Below are 20,030 nucleotides of genomic sequence, written 5' to 3'. Positions count from 1 at the left end.
AGTGTGTGGGTTCATTGATGTGTTTAATCTGAGAAATGCTGATGCGCTCCACTTCCTTGAATTAGCTTTTTCATCAAAAGTCTGCCTGCGAGTAGCGACTTCCTTAAACAGGTTCTGTAACTGCATAAAATGTGATCTATATTAGGGTTAATCCTCATCAGAAGCAGCACACTCACATCAATGAAAGACTGTATATAATGTGTTCTCACTAGTAAACTGTTCAATTTCTAATTCGTCTATAAATGCTACATTTGTTGAACATTTCAGGATACATGCCAATGAGCTGCAGAGATTGAGCAAGTATGTAGTAAAAATAAATTACATTACATTACATTACAGTCATTTAGCTTTTATCCAAAGCGACTTACAGGATGTGGGCATCTTCATATACTAATAGGCTAGTCATCATCCTGTGCCTTTCTTAATATAGTATTTTCTGTCACAATATTGAACACATCCCTCATTGCCATAACCAAAACCTCTTTCACTCTCATTTTGAATGTTAATGTTTGACAGAAAACCGACATTTCCTGCGAGTATGATCAGATGGTACTGTTTCTCAGTTTCACTTGTGTTACCAAGTTTCATTAAACTATGAAATTTATTAAGGAATGGGTTTAGTAATCTGATGTATATTTTAAACAAAATTTGACATAAATTCCATTTTGATCCATATTTTTACGCAACATAAAAAGCCATGGGATCACTAAAGTATTACAATTCATCATGAGGGGGAACCATGAATGTTTGGACCAAATTTCATGGTAAAGCATCAAGTAGATGTTGAAATATTTCCCTGTATTAATGAAGACTTTGACCGACTTTGACCTGCTGGCTGAAGTCAGAGGATTTTTTAACAGTTTCAGTTTTGTTACCCAGGTCCTTGAAACAGATTTTTAAAAAGGGAAGCCATAATGTTTTTAACTGAAAAGTCTAAATGTCAATAAATATAATTTATCTCAACAAAATTCCTGTAAACTAAGGAATAGGTTTGGTAATCTGATGTGTATATTTTTGCCAGTGCATTTCTGGAACTATTTCAGAACTTCTCTCTTGTGCAACGTCCATGAAATTAGTTTTTCAAGTTAACCAAAAAACATGCTCTAAATAAAGCTGAAAAATGCTTTGCATGTTTGAGAGGTCCTAAATTATATGAAGGAGGAAGTGGTCCGTTACAAGCCGCTGTGTACATGACAAGCTTTCTTAATACTCTGTGTGGCAAATGTGCTCTTTTCAAGTCATCACTTTTGATAAAGTGTGTGAATTGGAAGATTGGGGGTACTGTGGTTATATTTAGTTAATAGACAGAGCATTAGGTAAGTACAGTTTTGTCCTTACCAAACTAAAAAACAGAACTAAGAATAGGGAAGTGTTAATGATGGCTTCCAAATGTAAAAGCACAACTGACTAAACTTGTGACATAGTAATACAGAGCAATATGCAAATGCACCACACAGAGTTTAGATTTACTGTGTGTGTGTGTGTGTGTGTGTGTGTGTGTGTGTGTGTGTGTGTGTGTGTGTGTGTGTGTGTGTGTGTGTGTGTGTGTGTGTGTGTGTGTGTGTGTGTGTGTGTGTGTGTGTGTGTGTGTGTGTGTGTGTGTGTGTGTGTGTGTTTACCAGGGAGATGAAGTCTTGAGCCTGCCAGAGCAGCCAGTCCTCACTGAGTGTGTACAGAGCTTTCTCTGTCACACAGTCCACAGGTCCTTTTGCTGTCTGCTGCGTGAGAGCGCACACCATCAGGAACAGGTGCTGGCCAACACTTTCCTGCACAAAATCAGAAACAGGTACTCAAATAAGGCACAAAAGACTTGGGAACTCGAAGTGGTTTCAACCAGAGTGGAGATATTTAATTTGTGGCATATTTGTTTTTGGCTGTGGACTATATACATGTAACATTAATAACTCTAGTTGTATATATTACATTACATTACATTACAGTCATTTAGCAGACGCTTTTATCCAAAGCGACTTACAATCAGTAGTATATTACATATCATTCACCCATTCACACACTGATGACAGGCTACCATGCAAGGTGCCACCATCAGACTCTAACTAACATTCATCATCCAGTCCACACCGATGGCAAGCCTTCGGGAGCAACTTGGGGTTAAGTGTCTTGCCCAAGGACACATCGACTGCCGAAGCCGGGTATCGAACCACCGACCCTCTGATTGGAGAACTACCTTCCTCTCCACTACGCCACAGCCGCCCCATATAGACACTGAGGTCCGCAGCGCACTCTATTACAGTCTGGTACACTCAAATGTTGTCTTGTAGAGCTGTTGGAATGAACTATATTGTTTATTCAGATAATAATCCTTGTCATCCTCACCAGCAAAAAAGCCCCTCTTGTGCATGCTTGCACAAGAGGGGCTTTTTTGCATTATACATATGGAGAGGAAGGTTTTTCCTTCACCTATTTTAACTTACCCATTTGTTGATTTATATAGAAATGGGGGCTTTGCTTCTTTGAACAACAGCCCTCTTTTTTGTGAAGAGGGCTGGATTAGATTTACAAATGCACCCTCTGACTCTATGGTAGCTGTACAGAGCTACTGTCCGTAACCATGGTAATGTTTATTTTATTAGGTATGCAAGCAGATAAGGCCAAGAGAGAATAGGATGTGGTTTATGAAATGACTGAAGTAACCTCTAGTTTCTGGGGTAAATAATTGGTAAATAGCTGTTTGGACCCTTACAAGAGGTTATAATAAAAAGTCAAATTGGACAAAAATGCTGTAATATGGCTTGTTGTCCTTCATATATGAAGGACAACAAGCCTATTCCTTGCTTATGTTTAGCATGAAAAGCTTTGTCCACTGACACTGATAACTGTTAGTTATCATGAAAATTGGTTAAGATAGCCTGGGTGGTAAATTATTATTTTCACCTGATGGCTCAACATGAAAAGTCATGAGTTTACTAAAGTTATTACAATTCATCATGAGGGGAACATGCCTGTACCATTTTTTCATGGCAATCCATCCAGATAGATATTTCAGTCTGGATCAAAGCAGTGGACCAACTGACTGACAGACATGGCCATCCCTACAGCGAAAGAGGCTAGCACGGTTAGAGTAGCTGAACATTTCCTTGAAGTTGTATGGAACAGCAAAAAATAAAGAGACATTAGAGCAACTGACCCTGAGGAAGCCATAGAGGCAGATGGACATCCAGTTGGTCAGCAGTTTCTCCACGGTGGACTGGGTGCGTCGCAGCAGCAGTTTGGGCTGAGTGTTGCTGTTCTGCTGAGTCAGAGCCCTAAGCAGGGTCTCCATTACCTCCGTCAGGTACGACAAGTTGTTGTGCAGCGCTACAGTCAGTAATGAAGCCAATACACACCTGTGGGAGAGTAGATAAATGTGAGGAGACAAAAGAAGATGAGGTCAACTATTTGTTAATTTATCAATAAGTGAAACAGAAAATTATTGTGCAGTTATTTAAAGAAACCATATTACAAATTTTCAAGCAAAAATACCAAACACTATCTGGTTTCAGCTTGTCAAATGACTGGATCTAGGATACTAGAGGAGACCATGATCGGCAATAATTTAACGATAGAAGAGCAGAATCAAAAAATGAAACTAAAGATAATGAAATAGAAAAGAGAATAGACCACAACAAATGAGAATAGAGTATGATAGATGTTGTCGAGCCGCACTCGACATGCATGCAATAGACAATTCCACAGAGCAAAACACTACAAACTGACTTGTCCTTGATGGTGAAGCTCTTCTGCTCCTCCAGAGCGTGCACCATAGATGTGAGAAAGAGCTGATCCTGGAGCAGCCTGGACAAGCCCTGGCAACATTCGTCAAGCTGAACCTTCACAGCATCCTGATTTCAGGTCAGATACAGGAACATATCACTGACAGAGTTATTAAATGGTACCGACAATAACAACAGCATGTGTCAAACCTTACCTGACTTATGTCTTTGATACACAATTCCATCAAAGATTCACTCTGAAAGATAACAGTAAACAAAAAAAGTGACTTTGTTAATCTGGCAATAAAATTACTATATATATTATAGAAGATATTTCTCTGCATCATTTTGTATGATATCTTTCCAACTCCAATGTACCTCTGGAAAAAAGATTCGGGAGGCAAAGTGCTTGTAGTCCAGGAAAGGAATTGCTCCAACATTTTCCATCAGTTCAGCTTTCTCTGTCTGCAAATCCACAAAACCTGTGGAAGACAGTTAAGTGAGGCTGCATTTATAGACGATAGACTTGTGTGTTGAGTGACTGACTGACTGACTGACTGACTGACTGACTATCTGGCACGTCTGGAGAAACTTTCTACAGAAAAACAGTCTGTCAGGTTAAAAAGCAAAATTGTGAAGCAAGCATCAGTTTGCAGGTCAAAAATAAAAAGAAGAAGTGAAAATGGGTGACTCAGACTGTACTGGTGCTGCTAATCACTAACGGGTCTTACATGTCTGCAGGCCAAAAGCCAATTACGACAAATGAGGCCATTTAACATCAACCGTATATGTGTGACAGGTATGAGATCAGAAAAAGTTCAGGAAGTTTCACTTCATGAAAAGGAACTGCATGTGTGTGTGTGTGTGTCGAGGCTGAGTCAACTGTAAATAGTAACGGTAAGTGGAACAACTCATGGCCATTGTCTGATAAGGTTGAGCCATTTGTCATGTACAATCAGATACAGTAACTGCAATTTGTAAATTGCCATGCCAGCAGCTCTGTTTTCCGTTCTAGGCATTCTTCTTCCTTGCCAAAACCAGGTGCCTACATAACCCAAAATGCAACTTGAGAATAGACCGTTGGGTCAGAGTCAGGGATTTGGGTGAGTTATTGTAACCTTGAGCCACTGGCCTCAACAAAAAAAAAGGAGCAGGTTACAGAGGCCTGGTAAACACATGTCTTCATTGCCTCCATACAGTCAGATTTTTTATTTCATTTACTTTGTTATATACCCTTTGTTGGCAATGACAGAGGTCAAACGTTTTCTGTAAGTCTTCACAAGCTTTTCACACACTGTTGCTGGTATTTTGGCCCATTCCTCCATGCAGATCTCCTCTAGAGCAGTGATGACTTTCAACTCCCTCCACAGATTTTCTATGGGGTTGAGATCTGGAGACTGGCTAGGCCACTCCAGGACCTTGAAATGCTTCTTACGAAGCCACTCCTTCGTTGCCCGGGCGGTGTGTTTGGGATCATTGTCATGCTGAAAGACCCAGCCACGTTTCATCTTCAATGCCCTTGCTGATGGAAGGAGGTTTTCACTCAAAATCTCACGATACATGGCCCCATTCATTCTTTCCTTTACACGGATCAGTCGTCCTGGTCCCCTTGCAGAAAAACAGCCCCAAAGCATGATGTTTCCACCCCCATGCTTCACAGTAGGTATGGTGTTCTTTGGATGCAACTCGGCATTCTTTCTCCTCCAAACACGACGAGTTGAGTTTTTACCAAAAAGTTCTATTTTGGTTTCATCTGACCATATGACATTCTCCCAATCCTCTTCTGGATCATCCAAATGCTCTCTAGCAAACTTCAGACGGGCCTGGACATGTACTGGCTTAAGCAGGGGGACACGTCTGGCACTGCAGGATTTGAGTCCCTGGCGGCGTAGTGTGTTACTGATGGTAGCCTTTGTTACTTTGGTCCCAGCTCTCTGCAGGTCATTCACTAGGTCCCCCCGTGTGGTTCTGGGATTTCTGTTCACCGTTCTTGTGATCATTTTGGCCCCACGGGGTGAGATCTTGCGTGGAGCCCCAGATCGAGGGAGATTATCAGTGGTCTTGTATGTCTTCCATTTTCTAATAATTGCTCCCACAGTTGATTTCTTCACACCAAGCGGCTTACCTATTGCAGATTCAGTCTTCCCAGCCTGGTGCAGGTCTACAATTTTGTTTCTGGTGTCCTTTGACAGCTCTTTGGTCTTGGCCATAGTGGAGTTTGGAGTGTGACTGTTTGAGGTTGTGGACAGGTGTCTTTTATACTGATAACAAGTTCAAACAGGTGCCATTAATACAGGTAACGAGTGGAGGACAGAGGAGCCTCTTAAAGAAGAAGTTACAGGTCTGTGAGAGCCAGAAATCTTGCTTGTTTGTAGGTGACCAAATACTTATTTTACCGAGGAATTTACCAATTAATTCATTAAAAATCCTACAATGTGATTTCCTGGATTCTTTCCCCCCATTCTGTCTCTCATAGTTGAAGTGTACCTATGATGAAAATGACAGGCGTCTCTCATCTTTTTAAGTGGGAGAACTTGCACAATTGGTGGCTGACTAAATACTTTTTTGCCCCACTGTACAGACTGATACAAACATAATCCTCTTGGGGCCATGCATTTCTGTACAAAATGCCTCGACAATCTTATAGTCTAATTTGTTAGCTGTTGAGAGATTTCAGTCTGGACCGAAGGCGTGGGCTGACTGACATTGCCATCCAGAGGGTGATGCTGCAAGGGTGGCTAAAACCATTGCAACTGTATGCTGACTACTCTTTGATTGGGATTTGGGTGCCTTCGACTATATTAGTGTTGGACATTTTTTAACAGTTGTGATATGATACCTGAGTTATAGTTCGGACACCACCCAATACCTTGGGTATTTACATGAATGGATATCAATTAATATTATATAAACATGTTTTTCTACAAATTTCTTTTTTTCATTTAACAAAAGCAGCTATGTTTCTAGAGCGAAGCAGACACCTGCCATATTTTGACAAAAATGTGAGTATTTACGGAGTATACGGATGTATAACAGAGAAGGAGATTATGCTACAGGAGTTGGGCTTCAGAAGACGGACCTTGTCTAATGTCATTTCTGATGTCGAGCTCCAGGTCTTCCATACGCTTGTTCATCGTAGCCGTGAGCTTCTTCTGTTGGCTTCTGTAGACGATCAGCACCACTGAACGACAGAACCAAGCAGACAAACGGAATTCATAGAATTCAATTAGAAAATGGTCTTCCTTGTCCTCTATGTGCTATTGAGGTTGGTAGTAGACCAAAATGGGTAAAATCATTCAACCCTTCTCTGTGTTCTTACCAATAATAATGCAGGGTATCAGCAGAAGGGCAAGAAGCAGGTACAGATGAAATGAAGAGCTGAGATTCAGTGTTACAGTCTTGTCTCCATACTTTATCTGTAAAAAAAGGGACTATCACGCTATAATTGAAATTAATTTTGCACGTTTACTACTTTGATTAGGTAACTATTGCATGGAAACCGAAGCTTCTGAAGACATTGGGTGTATTTGGTCGCACATTGTACTGTTGTAATTATTATCAAAATAAAATTGACGTTTTATTTTTCTAAAATAATGTCTAGACTGGTGTGTGACTGAAAGACTTACCATTAACTGCTGAAATTTAGCTTTGGGTGTCCTTTCAATCTCACAGATGAAAAAGTCCATCTCATTACTGGTTTCTTTGTCTTGCATGATACAGGGGTATTCTTTTCCTTCCTCAACGCCCCACACTGACAACTCTGCTAGGGTCATCTCCAGTTTGTCTGCCTTTTTCTGAAATGACAACAAAAACAAATTTGACATCTTATGTATCCATTGTCCTGTATTTGTGCATTTGTGCTAAAACAAAATATGCATTACCTGTATGGTGATGCGGACATCGTCCCCTGTCCTTGTGGATGTGAAGCTAGTGAACTCGGGGTCTGGGTAGTACTTTAACGTTGTGGAACAGGCCAAGGTTTCATTGGCCACTTTCAGAAACACAGTGCTGGTCGAAATCTTTTTGTCAGCTTCAGGTGTGGCATAGGTAAGATTCTAAAGAGAACAAAAAAAAAAGAAAAAAAAAGAGTGTGTTATATAGAGTATAATACAACAATCTGAATATGGCATATCAAGACATGGTGATGGTAACCCTGTAAGCAATGTAATGTGACATGAAAGCTATACGGTTATACACAATGAAACAATGTGACAATGGTTGATGTGAAACTACATATGATGTATCACGAGGATGTGTTATAGAAGGATGTGACGTACAAGGAAAACATTTTTTTAAAAAGGGGGACATAATATATATGACAAACGTCCCTCTGCATGCATGTGCAAGTTTATAGAGAGGCGCATGTGACTGTAATGTAACATACTTAATGTACTTTTACATCAAATAATGCAAACGATAACATGTTATTACATTTACATTACATTACAGTCATTTAGCAGACGCTTTTATCCAAAGCGACTTACAGGAAGTTATGATGTTATGACGTCATATGAGTCATATGATGTTATGACGTAACATGACAGTCTAATACACTATAATCGGGCATGCTGTCATATAATGTGAAAATATACTGTAACGTAGCATGATTATGATGTAACATGACATAATTTATGTGAGACAACAATACAATGGGACAGTCTACAGTCTTACCTGATAGTTTATGTTTCTGGGAGCTCTGACTTCCCGCAGGGCGTGGCTGTGCATCACCCCTTCCACAAACTCCACGTGGGACCCCATGACTGTGACCTTCCTCTTCCCACTACAGGACACAGAGCAGCAGCCAATCAGAGAAGATGACATTTGATCATGCTATAGGGATGGAGTTTTTTTGAAGGCCAACCATAGTTGATTGGCCAATGCTAACTCATTAACTCTTTATCACAGAAAGCATTTTCTTACCATGATAGCCTGAAATTATGATAAAAAGACATCTCTGGCTACTACTTTTATTTATGGGCTACCTACATATGAGAACATATGTTTAAATATCTTATTGTGGCTCCTGGAAGCTTCATGGTTCACTACACCCTACAATATGATTGGACAAAACAAATGCCTTATTGAAAATGAAAGAAAATAAAAATAAATGTGTAGCTTACATAGAGGAAAGGTTGTTAATTATTTTAAAACATAAGGTTTCATCCTTAGTGGATCATGAATGTCCACCACAGATTTCATAAAAAGTAGCCATTATTTCCAATATTAAATTTCAAGTTGACCTTGAACTTATATTTGGAAATCCTAAAGGAAAGTCACTGCGACTCAATTGTTGAGATATTCTGTTTTGGAACAAGTTTTGCCATTCATAAGCTCTGCAGCTAGCGTGGCAAAACTAATACATGTTGCTGTTTAATACCAAAGTTCCTTCAAGAATTTGTAGGGAGCAAATTGAAAGCTGTGCATGCTTACTGGTGGGTATAAATGACAAACCACCATACTAGAAACTGTAATCTTATTACTTTGGCTGGGTGGTGAAATGATAACATTGAAGAAAACCTCTGCTCTTCTATATGGTGATAATAATGCCAAAATAGAGTTATAACTGAGATCATTAGATTTTTTGCTATGTATGTTCTAGACATATGCACATCAATTGTTTTTTAACCTTAGCAAGCAACAGTGTAAAAAGACAGAAGTGGCACTTTCAGCTGCTGCAACTAAAAAAGGGAAGAGGTGTAATGGTGAAAGATATTGCTTTCGGGAAGTGGCGTTCTTTCTGCATGAGATGACCCTAAACTGTTCCTCACGTACTAACCATGTTGCCTAGAAGAAGTCTGAGCCAAATCTATTGAAGTTAGTGACAAAGCACTGGAGGCAGATCCCTAAATATGCCAACTGAAGTTTGGCCCTTTTTGATAGATTTGTTGACAGTGCTTTCTATAGCATCTATCATTGCCAGAGTATAAAATGAAGTAATTCAATCAGTCATGATAACTTTGGTGTTGACCACAAGGTGTTTTTTTTAATAAACCACCACCACCCACACCCACACTTTTTTTGGCCATATAAAAAAAATAAAATGCCAACACATCCAGTCATACCTGATCCAGCTGCTGCTTGGTACAATGTTGGTGCAGGATGGGGATGACTTGTAGGTGATTTTAGCATTGCCATGGCAACTACCGTCTGGGAGGAGAACACATACTTTGACTGTGCCTTTATTATCAGTACTGGGAATATGGAACGTCAGTGTCACACCAGCGTTGTTCCATACAGGAGACCTGAGAGGGGAAACCATTTAGCCTCGCTGAGATCAAGACTTTGAGAACATCATAACAACCATATTAAACCGAAAACAGCCGAGCGCGGGGCAGAGAAAAGTGCCTCAACATAACTAAACATCTCTTTTAACTCACCAAGACGGTAAAAACACAATCCTGAATTAGCTTTGAATTGTCATACCTGAAGCAGAAGCAAACGCCTAAAGCAGAAGCACACTCAGCTTAAGTAATAAGTTGATGAGAGGATACCAAACTGCGATTTGAGCTACACCGCTAACAAGCAAAGGGTGCACAGGTTTATATTTAAAAAGGCAAATACCACACATATTAATTTTGAGGCTTTCCTTAACCTAAAAACTTGGCATCTGACATATCAGCAGCTGCACCACTGACAACAAAAGGGTTTCTGACTTGCTGCAAAACAAAACTGAAGTTTATCATAAGCATGTATGAATCATGACGCAAGTCTCATTCAAGTAGAAGTACTTAAAAACCTCTAACAAAAATCCAGTTTGACTTTAGGTAAGAACAGTGCACATATATTAGTGACTGTCTAGTCAATAATATAAGTATTGAGTGAACCGTCAATATCGTAAAGTACTCCATGCAGTAATAACTGCTATCTTTGAATTATTATTTATAGTATAAGCGTAATTTTAGCCACTCGTGAACTGACTCACTCTTGTGGAGTGCAGTCCATGTCCGCCTGGATCCTCACTCTGGTCACATCACTGAGGTTGTAACCCGACAGCACTGCATGGTTTCTGCCGTAGAAAGACACCACACTGGGAGTGATGGAGGAGATCTCTGGTTTCTGACAGTAAAACACACACAAAGATTATCAGTTTAAATGCATTTTACTGTGTAATGATGTTTTAATCTCTTCTGAATGTGAACATGTGTGAGAAATGAGATTCAAACTCACAAAAAAGTTCATCCCTGACTCATTCATTTGGCAAATGTTGTCCTGCAGGAGGAAGTGAGGGGAAGAAATGAAGCAGTTTATATGATATACACAATAAATGTAATATTAATAGTTGATTCAGGACCTGGAAATTGGAAGTTAGAAAGCAGCTTGCTTGAGTTATATTTCAACAACTATAATGCTGTCTTATATACATGTTGCATGTGTTCTGAGCAGACAGCAGAGAAGAGAGCCAGCTGGTGACTAGCTCGCTAACATTATCTAACAAGACAACATGAAATCAGGACTGTTCTGGTGCTGCTGGAAGGCATTTCTTTCTCTAGATTTTCATCGTAGCTGACCGTCTCCTCTTGCTGCCCCTTTGTTCCAAGATAAATAAATAAATCCAGGCAAAGTAGTAAGTGAATTTCCCAAAACGAACAACAATTTCTTTAACCGATAGATAAGAAAATAATGAATCCCTGAAATTCCGAGAATAACAAATATTAATATATTGAAACTGAACAGATAAAGTGAATCTTTGCACGACAGAAGAAATAGATATTAAAGATAATATATATTATTATACTACTATAAGAATAATAGCGGAATCAACTAATTTCCATTCGATTTATCTGGTATTTGCTAATTGTAGCCAACATGAATGTAACATACTTGTTGAATATTTGTTGAAAGACAGATAAAATAATTATTCTTAACCAGTAACAACAAATATCTGTAATAAATGGCTCAAATTGACTGTAGTGTTAATGCATGGGTGTTAAAATGTAGCACTTGGAAACATGTATGAGGTCTGGAGAAGCCTACTGTACGTTAGATAAATACATAAAAACATAATTACATCCTCCACTCCTCCATTTGTCCAGGAACAGCCGCTTTTGCTCCAGCCACATCCAGCCTCGATACACTTCCGACACCTGAAGAGAAAACAAATGTTATCTATTGTTGTTGATAAAACTTGAATCATAATAACACAAAGACCACAAGATAGTAATACTGTATAATGTTTCCTGAAGTTAAAATGTAAGAGGCTAAGCAGTAAGATGCAGGAGGGGTGGTAAGATGACTGTTGGTTCTGTTGGTCTTTTTCTCTCTTTTTATCCTGAAACTTTTGGCTTGCAGTCTGTTTATGTTGTTTGATTTTTTTTTCATCAGAGCAAATAGTTCCATCCCTTGATAGTAGCACAATGAGGCTTTTCTACTAGGCTGTTCATCTCAAACATTAGCTGCTCCCCAATGTCAAATATAGGAACAGGACCTAGATTTTACATTTTCAGATGGCATATGGCACTTTGCCTTAATATAATACACTCCCTTCCTTCAAATTAAATTTGGCCCAAAACCGTGATGCTAGCCTTCATTTCCTTGATGGCTCTACAAGCTATACAATTTGATTGGAGAGATGCCTCTCCCTCTCATTCCCACTGGATTGGGGACTTGTTATAAAATGCTCTATTTGAAACTTGAAAATGACTCAGTTACACCACTCAAAAGTCAGTGAATACATTTTGGGGCCTTTTTCTATTCTTTTTCAATTTCTTTGTTTTTCTTTTATTTGTCTTTAGTTCTTTTTCGATTTCTTCCTTACATATTATGTTCAATGTTTATTCTATTTCTTTATAACTTTGTTTTATGTACCGTTTTTTTCCCTTTTTGTAACTTTCATATACAATCTTTTTGGCCATCATCATATGTGGTGTAGTATGTGTTGGCTTGTGAAGCTTCAAGTTGTATACATGTGTGTCTTATGACACTGTACATAAATATTTATTTGTATGGTTCCACAATAATACTCAATAAACCACAATGGCTTTTATCCAATAGATTTTGGACGATAGTGAAGAGACTAGGTTAAATTATTTGTTCTATACCTGGGACCTGATCATTTCATCAGTGATGAGTATGACTGACTATGTACTTACAGGACAGAGGTTGGCGGTCCCTTAATCTCAGAGCAGTTGGACAGCTTCAGTTGTTCCTTCAATATTGTCGTCCCAAGTGTGAACTTAACTGTGACAGGCAGGCCTGAGGTGAAAATAGTACATGAATGTCAGAGTCTTGGTCATAATATTCAGGAATACGTATTTTATGATCCGTCAACTTTTCACCTTACAGGACTCTTGTGACAGTGTGAAAGTCATTGATCATCAGGTATATAATTCTCTGGATTATTATATTTATAACTCACTGACCTTCAGCAGGAAGTGTGCTAATTGAAAGGATGCAGGTGCATTGTGGGAACAGTGGAGGAGGGCTTCTCGTGCTACAAAGCTCAATGGAACTTGCGGAGAATTCACAGGCGAACTTAGACAGTGCCTTCTGGCCCACAGTGAGGTGTGTCTGGATGTTAAGTGTTATCTGAGAAAAGAAGGATAAGAGTGTTTAACGGGGAAACAAGTGGCAGTAACAACGGAGTACAGTCGAAAGCTTGTACATGATCTGTACCTGACCCGTGCTGTCCTTTGCTACTTTGTAGGAAACCATTTTGGGTTGAGAACCATCAGGAATTGAGATCCAGTCTGAATCTTTGCAGTCATCTTCAAATGTGCAACTAAGAAGAGAAAAAACATGTTTTAAAATAGTTTATGATTGTTTGAAGGTGTCATCTGCAGATGCCGTTTATCTGACCTTTTTCTAGATCCACACCAGACACAGTATGGATCCTGTGCAGACCAATAGTCCTGCACATTGGTGTATGTGCTGCAGTTGGACACGGGTACACGCTTCACCTAGAACAAAACACAAACGTAACACTTTAAAATACAGCATACTTACATATGACATTGTGGTAATAAAAACATCCAGGCATTTTTAGGTATTCATAATCAATCAGTGTTCACCACAGCCTTACACATGATACATGTGTGATGCACCCACCTGATTTTGTAATGGCACGTACACATGTTTAAGATCCACTTGATCCAGAAGCATTTTTGGAAACACTCGGCGGTCGTCATTGGCCCTGTAGAGCACCCTGGGACAGGTGGTGTGATAGTTCTGATCCACAGCAAGCTGACAAGAGGAACGCAGCTTTGTTATGTTTCTGACTGACTGAGCTTCTCTGCTGGTTAATATCAAAAGGTTATGGTTTAATGAACAGATTAAATACTTTTTTTTAAATTAAACAACAGGCAAACAAGAGCTCAAAATATAAAAGGAAACAAATGATTTTGATCCATTTCTGACCGAGGCATGTATGTTGGAGGAGTAGCAGGCTAACCAGCCTAAGAGGACTTTTCAGTCAGATGCTCAGCATCATAATATTGCCTCAATTGTTCTTGTCATACATTTTGTGTTTTTCCACAGTGAGCTTCATACTTGCTTATTAAGCCAGCAAAACTGATCATGTGTCTCTCCCGATATGCCTTTTTTTTGTCATAGCAGGAAGTTAATTTCATTATTTACACCTGGGGTTCACCTAGTGTGAAAAGTCAAAATGTCTTCTGTGGAAAAAGAGTCTATTGTTACTGCTTTTGAGAAATAGTACAACTATAGATCCGTTTGGCTAAAAATATTTTTATGTATGACTCTTCACTAACAAAAACCACTACTGCTGCTGCAGTCGATGGTTGTGGCGTTTCAGTAGAGGTAGGGTTGCATTTCCTGGTGAGTCTGTGGTTCAGACTTCTCTTACATGCTACTTCCTAAAGATCACGGTTGTTGGGGAAAATGTTAAAACCACTGATGTCTTTCAGTCCTCTGACATCCCTTAGAGCTCACACCAGCACATAAAAAAAAGGTGTTTCTTTCATTATGTTCACATCATGTGACTTCTACTGTGCAACTTAACAATTTCCAACACAGGATGTTATTCAAATATATTTTGAGCTGCCTGGTTTTGATGTTTAAGCAGAAAACTTCAGACTTAAAAGTGTATATGCTGGAGTTTTTCAGGTTCTGTCATGCTTTACTTACCCTTTTGGTGAGTTTCCCTCCTCTGGCTATCACTTGGCCACACACCTGTCTGCACAACTGGACCTAATTTGCTCAATCACTCTCGGTGCATATGGAGGGCAGCTTTTAGTCAGCCATCTTTGCCATGTTGCTGTAGATGTGCATCTCTTTCTTAACCTGCTTGAGTTTGTTGCCGGTTACCTGTTGGTCTGACTTGAATCTTGCCTCGATTCCTGCCCTATTTTCTCTGACTCCCCCTGGATCTGTTTGCCTGTTCTGACTGCACACCTGTTGGCAATTGTTGACTGACGAATATTTAAAGGGATAGTTCAGGTGTTTCAAAGTAGGGTTGTATGAGGCACATTCAGTGTTTTACCTACAGTAGATGACGGTCAATGCCCAAAGGTATGAGAAGAAGGCAGAAGTACCCGTAAAGAGCAAAGCAATGTGCTGCTCTGGAACGGAGCCGCAGCAAAATGTATTAAACCACCTAAAAGAAAGTCCCACCTTTAAAAAAAATCTATCAGTTTAAGTGCAGACTGTATTTAAAATATTTTTGCCGGTTTACCTTGCCGTGACACAACCTTTTACGATGTGGAACTGATGCCGCTGTATCGGTCTATACTCTTTGCAAAAGTCTCCAGAGTATATAGAAAAAAGGATATAATTTTACATCGCAGATCACAGGAGTGATAACGACTTATTTTCTACCGTTGGAAACATACTGTATATCTGTCTCACGGCAAGGTGAACCGACGAAAATATTATATATAAATGGTTCACTTCAAGTGATATTTATTTTTGGTGGGCCATTCTTTAAGGTGGCTAAAATGCATGTGGCTGTATCATGCTGGTACTATCGTCTGCTACTCCAAACTGTCCTCTAATGTAGGTAATAAACTATCGTTAAATACTTTATACAAACCCACTTCAAAACACACAAACTATCACTTTTAGGTGATACTTCCTTCACCTCTTCCTACCCTCTCAGAGTGTTTGCACTGTGAACTGTGACAGGAAATGAATATTTGATGTTAAGATGGATAGGGCTGAGAGTAGGTATGTTATCAGGGTCAATAAGTGACTTTCTGCCAATTAGTTTGCTTAGACTTTCTCCACTTAACCCTAAACAGTACACATCCACACTACCCTGACAGTGAACCTACTCTCCCACCACATGATGTGTTCAAAAGATTTGATTTAATGATAAGAACGGGCTGGTGTTGAACAGCAATATACTAAATTTAGTATTATGGGAAGCTCTTGTTTTTGTTAATTTCTTTTCCACAAGCTGTCAGGTGTCTCCCCCAATGTGTTACATTTGCTAGCGTGTCAATAGAAAAGCCATTCTTCTCTGCTAGGCTTCAGCTTCATAGCTGGGAGAAATACACTTGGGGGTTTTATGAAAACTGGAGAAAGTTAACTCAGCATGAAAGAGCCTATTGTGTCTAGAAGAGGGTTACTGTGGAGTGCTTCCTATTTCATTATTTAATCATGTGAATGAGCATGTATTAGTGCTCTCCGTCAGCATATCATTTGTTTTATCAAGGAGATCAAAATAATAGATAGTAGCATTTGATGCATGCATGTATAAGTACTCATTCCAAATAAACATTTATACACACCCTAATTAGCTGCCCATCTCCTGTCCCGATGAAGAAAACCATCCAGGCCTTCTGTCTCACTGCCAGAACAGAGGTCATGTAGTTCTGCTTGAAGAGCACGATCTTTGGCTTCAGAGTCTTTAACTGAGAAACAAACAAACACACTGATCATCAGATTAGGATCCAACAGGTATTTATGGCTTCCTGAAGTAGTATTGAGGGCAGTTGAAATAGCTCATCATGACTCAAAACTCAGTTAAGTGCATTGCTAGGTGATCAAGTGATTGTGACTAATAGAGTCACGTTCATTCCTATTTTTGTTTTTCTCATTTCATTGTGCCTTTTAATGCGAGCTACAACAGGAATGTTCCTACATACACATTATATAGCGCAGGCTGAAAAAAATGATAATTTATGTGGGCACACACATCCCATTGGATATTATCTATTGTTATGTGTAGTCTATCTATCATGTCCATTGACTGAAGCTTACTTACAGATAGCTACTTTGCTGACCAGAAGTAATGCTTAATTATATAGTTAACTTGAAATGGGATTTTACTTCGGACAAAATTCAAGAAAATCAAATCAATCACTTAATAAAAAAGGCTAAACAAGAGAATTTTTTTTCCAATGAGAGGTTAACAACAATACTCGTCATCACTGCATCCAGTGAGTTAGACTGTACGCCTACACATTGTTTACAGAAAACAGACGTATTTTAGTAAGTTTACTGTGCAAACAGTATGGCTTACTAATATGCTGATTAATTAATATCCATGTAGGTGATATGAGTGTGCAGTGACAGCAGGTGACATTTTTATTATTTTGTCATCATCTATATAGCTCCATAAGAGCCTAATAAATTGACTTCACATTTGGACCAGTTTTACTTGTTTAATGAGCCAATTCAGTGAGAAAAACCTAGTTCCTTAGTCAAATATGATGTCACCAAAATTTTTCAAAATGAGTTTCCTTGCATTATTTGTCTAGCTTCTAAGAACGTTCCTTATACATTTCCCTCTTAAAGCACTTCATAAACAGTTATTATAATATGAAATATACATATTATTGGAAGTAGCAGCACACATGGTATAATGTCTTTATGGTTGTTACCCATGGATAGGAACATACTGAGTGTAAGATTTTGTCAGTGCGTGAAATGAGCCCAAGATAATAGTCTTGTACCTTTATTGGAAACAACATCCGATAACTACAAATCGTTTATCTATAATATAACGACCCACCTTCCGTTTTGTCTTATCATTGGAGACACTGTAGAAGTCTGGATCATCATCGGCCTGTCCGCTGAGATCCGGACTGATGTCAAACAGAACCAGCTGGGTGTTGGTTTGTCCTCCGTCCACACTGAACACGCCGCTCCAGAGCACCGGCGGTCCACCCGGGATCACCGCGGAGGCGACGAGTCTGCTGTCTTCATCACCGTCAGAGATACTAAGAGTCGCTCCCCGCAGAGACCCGAGAGTCTCCCTTTTGTTTGTTTCACCTTCGAGCCAAATGAGACGGACTTTGTTGTTTTTGTCACTTGAGGGAATGTTGGAGAAAAGATAAATAGTTAAATTGATCTGAAATCCATCCACAAATTCCACATTGCCTTCGTTTTGTTTGATTGAAGGGGAACCATTCTCGCCACTCTTAGAAAATATATATCCTTCCTGCTCGTTATTCGTGTTATAGAGGTTCACAGCATCTGGTGATAATATGCAGCTGGTCGTTGTGGTCTTATGTTGCTGGTTGGCAGTCAGAATGTAGGTCTCGGTCCTGCTCTGCTTCACATCCACCAGGAAGCCGACGGACGCGCTGCTGCGCCCCCCGGATCCCACCTGGATGCGCTCCCTGTACCGCACATGAGAGATGTTCTTCAGGTCCAGCACTTCGCAGTAACCGCACTCGACCACACCGCAGCTGATCAGAGCCTCGTCCTTCACCAGCGGCAATAAAATGTTGACGCTGAAAGTTGCGTTGGAGTCGTCCGACTCAGCAACCCGGGAAAATATCGCATCGTAGGTCTGACCCGGACCCGTCAAGACTCCTCTCTGGGTCAGACTCTGGACCAGGGTCAGGTCGTGGCTCAGCTGGTACAGCCTCTCCTCTGTAGCGATGTAGACCGTGGTGTTGGCCACGGCGAAGTGGCGGATGTCTCCATCTAAAGTGAAGCCTCCGGTCTCCTCCAGGCACCGACCCGGTTCTCCCCAGAGAATGAACAACAGACCAGGCAGCAGGATCATCTTCAGGCAGCAGGGCTCTCACACACTGACGGTCTTCATGGCGCTCTGCTCTCCTCCACAGTGACACTGGAGCCGCGCATGGTCCTGAAAAGAGAAGTGCTGAAAGCGGGAGGGAGCGCGCCGAGCGAAACCGAAACCAAAGGACATAATCATTTGGCAACATTACTGTTAACGCTCATTTGTACTTGTCACATTTTTTACATAGCCTCCAGCTGACGAGAAAGCGTTTGAAAAACAACTATTTAAAAACAGATTCTGAATAAGGCAGCAGCAGGGAGATCTGATTGGCCCGCTCTACAATCAATCTATATATGAATTGAGTTCCTTAAAATGATTCCCATTAAAGATAATGTGAGTGATTTGCAAGGCGTATTTGATGTTCCTCGATCATCTACAAGTCACTGAACAGTCCCGCTTTAGCAAAGAGTGAAAACATACTTTATTAAGATTGATAATCAGATAACCAGCATCTCAAAACGGTATGCATGTTCAACCTACAGTAGAGCAAATCTGACATCTAGTGTCAGCTTTGGGAAGGTTTTCCTCTCGTTGCCACTGACCAGCCCCTAAATATGCTGCTATATGCCTAGACAGTCGGGGGACTACCTAGGATACGCTGAGCTCCTCTCTCCTCTTCTCTCCCTCCTTCTTTATGTATTAATCTCCTATTTACGCACATTACTGATTTCGCTTCTTCCCCGGAGTTCTTGTGCTTTCTCGCCTCGCAGGTTCCCAGGAATCGGGGTTATATTTGGACTGTCATCGTGCCACCTACTGAGGCCCTGCTGACACCCACTACTACTACCACTATCATTATTAGTCACATTACTATTATTATTGCCTGTACTATTACGCTTATTGACTTGCTTCTACCCTGGAGTCTTTGTGCTTTCTCGCTTCGCAGGCTTCTATAAATCGTGGCTGTACCTGGACCGTGGATGTGCATCCTGCTACGGCCCTGCTGACACCGACTGCTACCACCATTATTATTATTATTAGTCACATTACTATTACTATTACCTGTACCATTAAGCATTTTAGCTTTACTTCCACCCTGAAGCCCTTTTGCTTTCTCGTTCTGCAGGTTTCCATGAATCGTTGTGGTACCTGGACCGTAGTCGTGCCTCCTGCTGTGAGCCGACTGACACCCACTGCTACTTCGATTATTATTATTAGTCACATCACTATCCCTATTTTCATGGCTATAATTCTACTGTAATAATTTCTGCTGTTATTATATGTAGTCTTATTATATGAATCATTCATGTCATATACATTGAATGTGTTGTATCTAAGAACTGTTATGCTGCTCATTCTGTACACATGACATCTATTGCATTCTGTCCATCCTGGGAGAAGGATCCCTCCTCTGTCGTTCTCCCATAGGTTTCTTCCTTTTTTCT

The 20,030-nt window shown here is 40.1% G+C and overlaps 1 protein-coding gene across 1 annotated transcript in view; it reads right to left on the bottom strand.

Annotated features, from left to right (window-relative positions):
• Positions 1-18,707, bottom strand: part of plxnc1 (plexin C1) — a 64,599-nt gene extending 45,892 nt beyond the window's left edge. Inside the window, exons 1-21 of the mRNA XM_054625023.1 lie at positions 17,626-18,707; positions 16,400-16,522; positions 13,758-13,892; positions 13,509-13,609; positions 13,326-13,431; positions 13,073-13,238; positions 12,803-12,905; positions 11,722-11,797; positions 10,881-10,922; positions 10,636-10,769; positions 9,776-9,955; positions 8,385-8,493; positions 7,595-7,768; positions 7,340-7,507; positions 7,033-7,129; positions 6,793-6,894; positions 4,092-4,195; positions 3,929-3,970; positions 3,718-3,842; positions 3,149-3,347; positions 1,620-1,766 (exon numbers count right to left, since the gene is read on the bottom strand). Coding sequence (XP_054480998.1) covers positions 1,620-1,766; positions 3,149-3,347; positions 3,718-3,842; positions 3,929-3,970; positions 4,092-4,195; positions 6,793-6,894; positions 7,033-7,129; positions 7,340-7,507; positions 7,595-7,768; positions 8,385-8,493; positions 9,776-9,955; positions 10,636-10,769; positions 10,881-10,922; positions 11,722-11,797; positions 12,803-12,905; positions 13,073-13,238; positions 13,326-13,431; positions 13,509-13,609; positions 13,758-13,892; positions 16,400-16,522; positions 17,626-18,627 — 3,435 coding nt within the window. The 5' untranslated portion in view covers positions 18,628-18,707. The remainder of the gene's footprint in view (positions 1-1,619; positions 1,767-3,148; positions 3,348-3,717; positions 3,843-3,928; positions 3,971-4,091; positions 4,196-6,792; positions 6,895-7,032; positions 7,130-7,339; positions 7,508-7,594; positions 7,769-8,384; positions 8,494-9,775; positions 9,956-10,635; positions 10,770-10,880; positions 10,923-11,721; positions 11,798-12,802; positions 12,906-13,072; positions 13,239-13,325; positions 13,432-13,508; positions 13,610-13,757; positions 13,893-16,399; positions 16,523-17,625) is intronic.
• Positions 18,708-20,030: the final 1,323 nt, after the last annotated feature.

This window comes from Anoplopoma fimbria, chromosome 23, assembly GCF_027596085.1.
Source record: "Anoplopoma fimbria isolate UVic2021 breed Golden Eagle Sablefish chromosome 23, Afim_UVic_2022, whole genome shotgun sequence".
Lineage (NCBI taxonomy): Eukaryota > Metazoa > Chordata > Actinopteri > Perciformes > Anoplopomatidae > Anoplopoma > Anoplopoma fimbria.
This window is presented reverse-complemented; position numbering and strand designations above follow the sequence as displayed.